The sequence below is a fragment of the Salvelinus sp. IW2-2015 genome, unplaced genomic scaffold (genome assembly GCF_002910315.2).
Source record: "Salvelinus sp. IW2-2015 unplaced genomic scaffold, ASM291031v2 Un_scaffold1641, whole genome shotgun sequence".
NCBI lineage: Eukaryota > Metazoa > Chordata > Actinopteri > Salmoniformes > Salmonidae > Salvelinus > Salvelinus sp. IW2-2015.
In genome coordinates, this window is record NW_019943055.1 from 49,071 (window position 1) to 61,107 (window position 12,037).

General features: G+C 44.4%; 1 protein-coding gene across 1 annotated transcript in view; it reads left to right on the forward strand.

Moving 5' to 3' along the window:
* The window catches only part of LOC112071557 (forkhead box protein N3-like), a 69,949-nt gene that overhangs the window by 18,270 nt on the left and 39,642 nt on the right, over nucleotides 1-12,037 (forward strand). Inside the window, exon 2 of the mRNA XM_024139004.2 lies at nucleotides 1,722-1,870. Within this exon, the coding sequence (XP_023994772.2) occupies nucleotides 1,722-1,870 (149 nt within the window). The remainder of the gene's footprint in view (nucleotides 1-1,721; nucleotides 1,871-12,037) is intronic.

Genomic DNA, 12,037 nt, shown 5'->3' on the forward strand with positions numbered 1-12,037 from the left:
ACAATAGAAAGGAAGCAGCGAGGGACATGGGAGGAGGAGGAAGAGAGGGGAGGGAAAGAGAAGGAGAGGAGAGGAGAGAGAGAGGAGAGAGGAGAGGAGAGGAGAGGAGAGGAGAGGAGAGGAGAGGAGAGGAGAAGGAGAGGAGAGGAGAGGAGAGGAGAGGAGAGAGATGACCACGTGTTTTATAGTTAGTACATCAATTGGATCATTATCCTGTCCAGCAAAGCATCGAAATGTATGAGTACTTTTGGGTGTCAGGGAAAACGTATGGAGTAGAAAGTACATTATTTTCTTCAGAATGTAGTGAAGTAAAAGTAAAAGCGTGGAAAAGCTGTCATCAAGGCAAAGTGTGGCTACTTTGAAGCATCTCAAATATAAATAGATTTTGATTTGTTTAACACTTTTTTGGTAATTACATGATTCCCTATGGTTTTTATATAGTTTTGATGTCTTCACTATTATTCCACAATGTAGAAAATAGTAAAAATAAAGATAACACTGTAATGGTAGTATGTCCAACCTTTGACTGCACTGTCTATACAGTTGAAGTCGAAGTTTACATACACTTAGGTTGGAGCAATAAAGCTAATCTTCAACCACTCCACAAATTCTCTTTAACAAACTATAAGTTTTGGCAAGTCAATCGGGACATCTACTTTGTGCATGACACAAGTAATTTTTCAACAATTGTTTACAGCCAGATTATTTCACTTATAATTCACTGTATCAAAATTCCAGTGGGTCAGAAGTTTACATACACTAAGTTGACGTGCTTTAAAAAGATTGGAAAATTCCAGAAAATGATGTCATGGCTTTAGAAGCTTCTGATAGGCTAATTGACAGCATTTGAGTCAATTGGAGGTGTACCTGTGGATGATTTCAAGGCCTACCTTCAAACCAGTGCCTCTTGCTTGACATCATGGGAATCAAAAGATATCAGCAAAGACCTCAGAAAAGAAATGTAGACCTCCACAAGTCTGATCATCCTGGGCAAATTTCCAAACCCCTGAAGGTACCACATTCTCTGTACAAACAATGCTACGCAAAGTATAAACACCATGGATCACGCAGCCATCATACCGCTCAGGAAGGAGACACGTTCTGTCTCTAAATGAATGTACTTTGGTGCAAAAAGTGCACATCAATCCCAGAACAACAGCAAAGGACCTGTGAAAATGCTGGAGGAAACAGGTACAAAAGTATCTATATCCACAGTAAAATGAGCCCTATATCGACATAACCTGAAAGGCCACTAAGCAAGGAAAAGAAGCCACTCTCCAAAACCGCCATAAAAAAAAGCCAGACTACGGTTTGCAACTGCACATGGGACAAAGATCATACTTTTTGGAGAAATGTCCTCTGGTCTGATGAAACAAAAATATAACTGTTGGCCATTTTTTGGTGGAAAAAAAGGGGGAGCTTGCAAGCGAGAACACCATCCCAACCGTGAAACACGGGGGGCAGCATCATGCGTCATGTTGCTGCAAGGAGAGACTGGTGCACTTCACAAAATGTCCTTAATGAGGACTGAAATTATGTGGATATATTGAAGCAAACATCTCAAGAATGTCTCTCTGTAGACTGGTTTCTGAGGGACAGTGGATGGTAGCCATACAGCCGTCGTCCAAATGGTCAAGATTCCTGTGTTTTCATGTTGTTAGCTAAATAATCCTCTTTCTTTTCTTCCTCATCTCCCTCCTCTGTCTCGCTCCCTCTCTCAGAGTATAGGTAAAGGCTCGTTGTGGTCCATAGATCCAGAATACAGACACAACCTGATCCAGGCCTTGAAGAAGACCCCGTACCACCCCTACTCCCCGGGACTGGTTACCCCCTTCACCTCTTCTCCCACCTCTCCTCAGGCATATCACAGGTAACTATACACCTCTCACTCTCTCTTTACTCATTCTATCCACTCATTTACTCCTCCTATGTAGCATTTCCCCCCTCCCTTGCTTTTCCCTCAGGCATATCACAGATAACCACACACCTTTCACAGTCTATCTCGCACATGTGCACGCACGTACACTACATGACCAAAAGTACAGTATGAGGACACCTGCTCGTCGAACATCTCATTCCAAAATCATGGGCATTAATATGGAGTTGGTGCCCCTCCTTTGCTGCTAGAACAGCCTGCACTCTTCTGGGAAGATGTTGGAATATCGCTGCAGGAACCTGTACATCAATTCAGCCACGARGGCATTAGTGAGGTCGGGGCGCTGATGTTGTGCGATTAGGCCTGGCTTGTAGTCGGCATTCCAGTTCATCCCAAAGGAGTTCGATGGGGTTGAGTTCAGGGCTCTGTGCAGGCCAGTCAAGTTCTTCCACACTGATCTCGAAAAAAAACATTTCTGTATGGACCTCGCTTTGAGCACGGGGGCATTGTCATTCTGAAACAAGAAAGGGCCTTCTCCACACTGTGTCCACAAAGTTGGAAGCACAGAATMRTCTAGAATGTCATTGTATGCTGTAGTGTTAAGATTTCCCTYCACTGRAACTAAGRGGCCTAGCCTGAACCATGAAAAACAGCCCCAGACCATTATTCCYCMTCCACCAAATTTTGCAGTTGGCAACTATGCATTCGAGCAGGCAGCGTTCTCCTGGCATCTGCCAAAGCGTGATTCATCACTCCAGAGAATATGTTTCCACTGCTCCAGAGTCCAATGGTGGTGAACTTTACACCACTCCAGCCGACGCTGTGGCATTGCGCATGGTGATCTTAGGCTTGTTGTGCAGCTGCTCGGCATGGAAACCTGTTTCATGAAGTCCCGACAAACACTTCTTGTGCTGATTGTTGCTTCCAAAGACAGTTTGGAACTCGGCGGTAGTGAGTGTTGCAACGAGAGGGACAGACAATTTTACACGCTAGGCGCATCAGCACTCAGCGGTCCGTTCTGTGAGCCTTGTGTGGCTTACCACTTTTTTGGCTGAGCCATTGTTGCTTCCTTAATGTATCCACTTCACAATAACAAGCACTTACAGTAAGTTGACCCGGGGCAGCTCCAGCAGGGCAGAAATTTGACGAAACTGACTCGTTCATCCTATGGACGGGGCTGAGCTCTTCAGTAAGGCCATTCTACTGCCAAGGTTTGCTATGGAGATTGCAAGGCTGTGTGCTCGATTTAATTACACCTGTCAGCAACAGGTGTCCCTGAAATAGTCAAATCCACAATTTGAAGGGATGTCCACAATACATTTGTATACCAGTATAGTGCACGGTACGCACACACACACACAATACACACACACACACTTCCCCCATACACTCCCCCTCGCCGCACACTCCCCTCGCACACTCCCCCTCCGCACACTCCCCTCATACACTCCCCTCCACACACTCCCCTCACAGCACTCCCCTCTCACACTTCCCCACCACTCCCCTCATACCACATACCTTCCACCACTCCCTCACACACTCCCCTCACACCAACTCCCCTCACACACTCCCTTCACACACTCCCCTCATACACTCCCCTCATACACTCCCCCTCACACAACCTCCCTTACACAACCCCCCCTCAACACACCTCCCCTCACACACTCCCTTCACACACTCCTTCACACACTCCCCTCATACACTCCGCCCTCACACACTCCCCTCACACACTCCCCTTCACACCCCCTCATCATACACTCCCCTCATACACTCCCTTCACACACTCCCCTCACACACTCCCTTCACACACTCCCTTCACACGCTCCCCTCATACAACTCCCTTCACAAAACACTCCCCTCATACCACTCCCTTCACACCACTCCCCTTCATACACGCCCTTCACACACTCCCCTCATCCCACTCACCCTTCATACACGTCCCCTCCCACGCTCCCCTCATACACTCCCTCCCACCCTCCCCTCATACACTCCCTTCACACACTCCCCTCATACACTCCCCTCCCACACTCCCCTCCATACACTCCCCTTCATCCACTCTTTCCCTCACTTTCCGCCCTCTTACTTCTCCTCCTCTGTTCTTTCTTTTCTCTCCCTCTCTTTTTGTCCCCCCAATATCCCTCCAACCAATTCTCCCATTTCATCTGCACATTCTATTCCCTCCCTTCCTCCCCACATCCCCCTCTTTTTACCCCTCTATACTTCCCTGTTACCCCCACAACACCAACCCTCTCCCTCTCCTTTTCCCTTCCTCTCCTTGTTCTCTCTATCCCTCTTGTTTTCTCTCCTCTCTGGTCATCCCAGCAGGGGAATGTCAGAGGGGAATCATCGATCATCTAGAGATCTTTTCCTCTCTCTTCTCTTCTCCTCCGATCATACAGAGACCAGTCGGTGGCCCAGTCAGACAGTCGGTCGGCCAGTCAGACAGTCGGGTCGGCCAGTCAGACAGTCGCGTCGGCCAGTCAGACAGTCGGTCGGCCAGTCAGACAGCCTGTCGGCAGTCAGACAGCCGGTCGGCCAGTCAGTCGCCAGTAGACAGCTGTCGGCCAGTCAGACAAGCCAGCAGTCGGTCGGCCAGTCAGACAGTCGGTCAGCCAGTCGGTCAGCCGTCAGCCAGTCGTCGTCAGCCGCGTTCAGCCAGTCGGTCAGCCGGTCAGACAGTCGGTCAAGCGGTCAGACGGTCGGTTCAGCCGGCAGACGGTCGCCGTCAGCGCCAGTCAGACCAGTCGGTAAGACAGCTCGGTCAGCCTGTCAGACGGTCGGTCAGCCAGTCAGACGCGGTCGGTCAGCCCAGTGCAGACGGTCGGGTCAGCCGGTCAGAACGGTCGTTCAGCCGGTTCAGACGGTCGGTCAGCCGGTTCAGAACGGTCGGTCAGTCCGGTCAGACGGTCGGTCAGCCAGGTGTCAGACGGGTCAGGTCAGCCAGTTCAGAGACGGTCGGTCAGCCAGTCAGGACGGCTCGGTCAGCCAGTCAGACCGGAACAGTCGGTCAGCCAGTCAACGGTCCGGTCAGCCAGTCAGACGGCTCGCGTCTAGTCAGACGGTCGGTCAGCAGTCAAACAGTCGGTCAGCCAGTCGCGTCAGCCAGTCAGACAGGTCGGTCAGCCAGTCAGACAGTCGGTCAGCCAGTCAGACAGTCGGTCAGCCAGTCAGACAGTCGGTCAGCCAGTCAGACGGTGGGCAGGTTGGCTCGCAGAACCACTGGATGTGTAAGAGGGAATAGTTGGCTCGACGTAAAACGTAGAAGTGTAATTTCTAACAATGAGGATGGGGAGGTAGAACAAATTGGACGATGGTAGAAAAAAGAAGATGTCCATTTCTCCACTACTATTATACACGCATGGAAGAGGGGAATAAAGGTGAATACATTTCCTATTGAGACTTCATGCCTGGAAAGGACATACAGTTGAAGTTGGAAGTTTACATACACCTTAGCAAAATACATTTAAACTCAGTGTTTCACAATTTCCTGACATTTAATCCAAATAAAATTGCCCTGTCTTAGATCCGTTAGGATCACCACTTTATTTAAAGAATGGGAAATGTCAGAATAATAGTAAGCAGAAATTTTTATTTAAGCTTTTATTTCTTTCATCACATTCCCAGTGGGTCAGAAGTTTACATACACTCAATTAGTATTTCGGTAGCATTGCCTTTAAATTGTTAACTAGCGTCAAAACGTTTTCAGTGAGCCTTCCACAAGGTTCACACAATAAGTTGGGTGAATTTTGTCCCATTCCTCCTGACAGAGCTAGTGTAACTGAGTCATGTTTATAGGCCTCCTTGCTTGCACATGTTTTTTCAGTTCTGCCCACACATTTTTTTACAGGGATTGAGGTCAGGCTTTGTGATGGCCACTCCCAATACATTGACTTGTCCTTAAGCCCATTTTGGCACAACTTTGAGAGTATGCTTGGGGTCATTGTCCATTTGGAAGACCATTTGCGACAAGCTTTACCTTCCTGACTGACGTCTTGAGATGTTGTTTCAATATATCCACATCATTTTCAGTCCTCATGATGCCATCTATTTTGTGAAGTGCACCAGTCCTTCCTGCAGCAAAGCACCCCACAACATTGATGCTGCTTACCCCCGTGCTTCACGGTTGGGATGGTGTTCTTCGGCTTGCAAGCCTCCCCCTTTTTCCTCCAAACATGACGATGGTCATTATGCCAAACAGTTCTATTTTTATTCCATCAGGACCAGAGGACATTTCTCCAAAAAGTTAAACTTTGTTCCATGTGGCAGTTGCAAAACTGTTGTCTGGCTTTTTTTATGGCGGTTTTGGGAGCAGTGCGCTTCTTTCTTTGCTGAGCGGCCTTTCAGGTTATGTCGAATATAGGACTCGTTTAACTGTGGATATAGATACTTTTGTACCTGTTTCCTCCAGCATCTTCACAGGGTCCTTTGGCTGTTGTTCTGGGATTGATTTGCACTTTTCACACCAAGAAATGCTTCTCCTTTCTGAGAGGTATGACGGCTGTGTGGTCCATTGCGTCTTTATATACTTTGCGTAATATTGTTTGTACAGAAGAACGTGGTACCTTCAGGCGTTTGGAAATTGTTTCCCAAGGATGAACCAGACTTGTGGAGGTCTACAATTGTCTTGGCTGATTTATTTTGATTTTCTCATGATGTCAAAGGAAGAGCACTGATTTTGAAGTAGGCCTTGAAACTCATCCACAGGTACACCTCCAATTGACTCAAATGCTTGTCAATTAGCCTATCAGAAGCTTCTAAAGCCATGACATTCATTTTCTGGAATTTTCCAAGCTGCTTATATGTAGAGTCAACTTAGTGTATGTAAACTTCTGACCCACTGGAATTGTGATACAGTGAATTGTAAGTGAAATATTCTGTCTGTAAATAATTGTTTACAATTGACTTGTGTCATGCACAAAGTAGATGTCCTAACCGACTTGCAAAAATTATATTTGTTAAATTAAAAAACGTGTCTTAATGACTCCAACCTAAGTGTATGTAAACTTACGACTTCAACTGTGTTGTGGACAGGTTATTGGAGAGGAAGAGCAAGTAAAAAATTCTGTAGTCGGTAAACAGCATGTGAAGAACAGGCATGTTCAGTGTCCTTCAGTGAGTGGTATTGAGACAGTATCAATGTCAGGTCAAGTATGATGGTCAATGTTAGGGTATAAGCCAGGGTCTACAGTATGTCTGGTGTTAGGGTATAGCCAGGCTCTACAGTATGTCTGGTTGTTAGGGTATAGCCAGGCTCTACAGTATGTCTGGTTGTTAGGGTATAGCCAGGCTCTTACAGTATGTCTGGTTGTTAGGGTATAGGCAGGCTCTACAGTATGTCTGGTTGTTAGGGTATAGCCAGGCTCTACAGTATGTCTGGTTGTTAGGGTATAGAACATCCAGAACATTTAGGGGTTCTATGGGCAGAAAGAGGAAGTGAGAAAGGGTAGAGCATGCTGGGTATCTTTTCAGCAACCAGGCACATTCCTTCACACCCCATAGGCATCTGGATGGGGAGAGGGGGAGGAGGGGAAGAGGGAGTCTCGAGGGAAGTAGGGGGAGAGAGGGAGGACAAAGGCTGAACGACCGTCTGCCACGAGTTAGCTCCTCACGAACCGATTAATGCACTGGGTTGCTAGGTGACGGGAACGCCTCCATGGCAACACATGGCTGAGACTGGTGCAGCCTCACCACATAGCTATTTGTTGCCGAGAGAGAGAGAGAGAGAGATAGAGAGAGAGAGAGAGAGAGAGAGAGAGAGAGAGAGAGAGAGAGAGAGAGAGAGAGAAGAGAGAGAGAGAGGAGAGAGAGAGAGAGAGGAGAGAGAGAGAGAGAGAGAGAGAGAGAGAGAGAGAGAGAGAGAGAGAGAGAGAGAGACGAGGAGAAGAGAGAGAGAGAGAGAGAGAGAGAGAGAGAGAGAGAGACATCTGTGAACAAAATACTCATCTCCATCTTCTGTGTGTGTGAATATCTGTGAAGACGAATACGATCATTAGTTACTATCTGCTCCATTAGCAGCTTAATAATCTCGAGAGGTGTGTGACTGTATTCTCCTGCAATTGTGTGTGTGAGTTTGGTGTTTTGTGTGTGTGTGTGCAGTATGTGTCTGTTTGTCTATTTTTATGTGTTTTGCGCGGGTCGCGACTGTGTTCGTCCATGTGTATGTGTGTGCATCCGTGCAAGCTCGTTTTGTGTGTGTGTGTGTTGGGGGCCCGGTCATGAGAAATCACCTCTGTGGACCACAATCAGTTGGGCTGTAATTCTCTGTGGTAATCATAGGGATAGATTAATGACAATGCAAGGGCTTCCAGGAATATAATCACTGTAATCAGAATCAGTGGCTTATGGGCTAAAACCCCAGCTTTCATTTCAGTTTGTCTGGGTCTCAAAAAACCTCTATTCTCTATCTACAGTGTTTTCCCTAAGTACATGGAGTTTCCAGCCAAATAGAAAYAGTAGCCAGCCAGGGAGTTCCAGGCTGGGGGGGTCCGGGTGACATGCCCCCTTGAAAAAAATATCAGAACAAGCTATTTTGGTACATTCTAATGCCTTTAATTCCATCTGAAATACACAGCTAAATTATTGAATACTTTAACAACTTTACCTCACAGAATGGTTAAATTCATTTTGGTATTGAGTAGAAAGACATGACTATACAAATAAAATGACTGAAAATGAAATCAGAGAGACAGTATGAATTCGGCTTGTTTTTAGTTGTTTTGGATATCGTCTAAGCCTATACAATCAGCACTATTTTCTAAGTAAGATAACCTTTTTTAACATTAAACCTTTAGATTAAAGTCATATTTACTGCAAGATAGGAATTGCTATAATGATGTTTGTTCTTCAAATTATGTATTTTATTGRGTTAGGGAACCAATGTGTCATTTTTKTATTTGGGTGAACTAACCCTTTAACAGTCAATCACTGTGGTTGGGATTGCCAGGGAATGGGGCAGGTTGTTTGTGAGTCACGGAGTTGATAGGGTTACAGACCTGTCAATCAATCACTGTGGGTGGGACTTTGAGGGAAGGCGGTAGATTAGTAACCTAGTCAGAAAAACGAGTCTAATCTACTCTTTCATTGTCATTTGTTTTGGCAAAAATCTAAGAAAAAGTTTGTGTTCTGTCAACATGGATTCACTGTTGAGAAACATTATACACTGAACAAAAATATAAATGCAACATGTAAAATGTTGGTCCCATGTTTCATGTGCTGAAATAAAAGATACCAGAAATATTCCGTTCACACAAAAAGTGTATTTATCTCAAATGCTGTGCACAAATGTGTTTACATCCCTGTTAGTGAGAATTTGTCCTTTGCCAAGATAATCCATCCACCTGACAGGTGTGGCATATCAAGAAGCTGATTAAACATCATGATCATTACACAGGTGCACCTTGTGCTGGGGACAATAAACGGCCACTCTAAAATGTGCAGTTTTGTCACACAACACAATGCCACAGATGTCTCAAGTTTTGAGAGAGCGTGCAATTGGCATGCTGACTGCAGGAATGTCCACCAGAGTTGTTGCCAGATAATTTAATGTTCATTCCTCTACTATAAGCCACCTCAAACGTAATTTTAGAGGATTTAGCAGTACATCCAAACCACATGCATATCTGCATATCTGTATACCCAGTCATGTAAAATCCATAGATTAGGTCCTAATGAATTTATTTCAATTGACTGATTTCCTTATATCAACTGTAACTCAGTAAAATCTTTGATGTTGAGTTTATCTTTTTGTTCAGTATAGAATGACAGGAAAATGGCAAAAAAAATCAGAGGGAGTTCCCCCAGACCCCTCACTTTTATACAACATCAGGCGCATAGACCTAAAGGTGTGATTGAAGAATGAAGCAGGTGTTAAACATGGGCTTTACTACACAGAAAGCAGCAGTTGACTACTTCATCGTCAACACATTAATCAAATCACTAGGCCTAAATCAATATCTTAAATAATACCATTTAAGTATCATTATCTTTCACAACCTTCAATCTGTTTTATTTTTATCATATTTTTGACCAGAATGAGTTTCTCTCTCCACGACCTATTGTTCCTGCAGTGAGAATTCAGCATCTTTGTAACAATCTTCTCCGTCTAATGAACAGGAAGGATCGGACCAAAACGCAGCGTGGTAAGTGTTCATGCTTTATTGAAAACTGAACACTAAATTCAAAATAACAAAGTGAATAAACGAAAATTGAAACAGTCTTGTAAGGTGCAACAACACAAAACAGAAAACAACTACCCACAAACACAGGTGGTAAAAGGCTACCTAAGTATGGTTCTCAATCAGAGACAACAATAGACAGCTGCCTCTGATTGAGAACCACACCCGGCCAAACACATAGAAATAGAAAACATAGAACAAAAACATAGAATGCCCACCCCAACTCACGCCCTGAACAAACCAAAATAGAGACATAAAAAAGAAACTAAGGTCAGTGCATGACAATCTTCATCAAATGTTTTTATAATTTATCTGCAGATAATCGCCAAAAAGCAGTGGTATGCAAATTAGGTATGGAAATTAAAGAGCCAAATGAACAAACAGTACGATCTTCACAATGTCCCATGTCTTGCAAATCTGTAGTCTGGCTTTTTATGGGGTTTTGGAGGCGGCCGCTTTCACGTTATGTCGATATTGGACTTTGTTTTACTGTTGGATATGGATACTTTTGTTACCTGTTTCCTACCAGCATCGTTCACAGGTCCTTTGCTGTTGTTCTGGGATTAGATTGCCTTTTTCGCACCAACGTCTACGTTCATCTCTAGGCCAGACAGAACGCGTTCTCCGTATCCTGAGCGGTATGACGGCTGCGTGGTCCCATTGCGTGTTCTATACTTGCCGTAAACAATGTTGTTTGTACAGATGAAACGTGGTACGCTTCAAGGGCGTTTGGGAAAATTGCTCACAAGTGTAATGATCTTAGACTTTGTGGAGGCGTCTACAATTCTTCTCTGGCTGATTTCTTTTGATTTTCCGATGATGTCAAGCAAAGAGCACTGAGTTTGAAGGTAGGCCCTGAAATACATCCACAGGTACACCTCCAAATGAAAAAAAAATTAATTAGCTATCAGAAGCTTCTAAAGCCATGACATCAGTTTTCTAGATTTTTTTCAAGCTGTTATCAGGAAGTCAACTTAGTGTATGTAAACTTCTGACCCACTGGAATTGTGATATCAGTGAATATAAGGTGAAATAATCTGGTTGAACAATGGTTTGGAAAAATGACTTGTGATGTCCAAATAGATGTCCTGACACTTGCAGAAACTATAGGTTTGTTAACAAGAAATTTGTGGAGTGGTTGAAATACGAGTTTTTAATGACTTCCCAAACTAAGTGTATGTATAACGTTCCGACTTCAATGTAGACGCTGACAGCAGGCAACAGCAGTCACACACAGCATCAAATAGTTAAAGAAATCATGCTGCCCATTCACATCCAGTAGGGCCCATAAAATCAGAACTATATAAAGCAGAACCATTTCATTCCAAATGAATCAAAACTAGCTATCCACTTTCCATTTGATAATGCATTTTCATCACCATCCCACATAACGCTGTCATCTAAAGTTTAAATGCAACATGTTTCACAGTCATATTTTTAAAGAGATAGCTAACAGCAACTAGCTTGAAACAAAAAACAGCAAAAAGCGCCACTCAAACAGATGCCGTGTGACGCTAAAGTGACCGTAGAGTGTAGGCAAGGTTAGGTGTCGGCGAACGATTGCTTTTTTTAACCAGAATCTTTAGGTGACGTGTGGAACCGATCGCATCGTTAGGATGAGATTCATTGGCCTTTAATTTGCATACTAATTTGCATACCATGCTTTTGCGATTATCTGCAGATTAATTATAAAACATTTGATGAAGATTGTATTGCATCTGACCTTAGTCTTTTTTATGTCTCTATTTGGTTTGTTAGGGCGTGAGTTCGGGGTGGGCATTCTATGTTTTTGTTCTATGTTTTATATTCTATGGTGTTTGGCCGGTGTGGTTGCTCAATCAGAGGCAGCTGTCTATTGTTGTCTCTCGATTGAGAACCATACATAGCCATCTGAATTCCAAGACTGTGTTGTCGCCAGTCGTACGTGTGTTTTATGGTTTTGTGTTCGTTGTCCCGTTACAACTGTTCTATTTTTCGTTTTATTCCT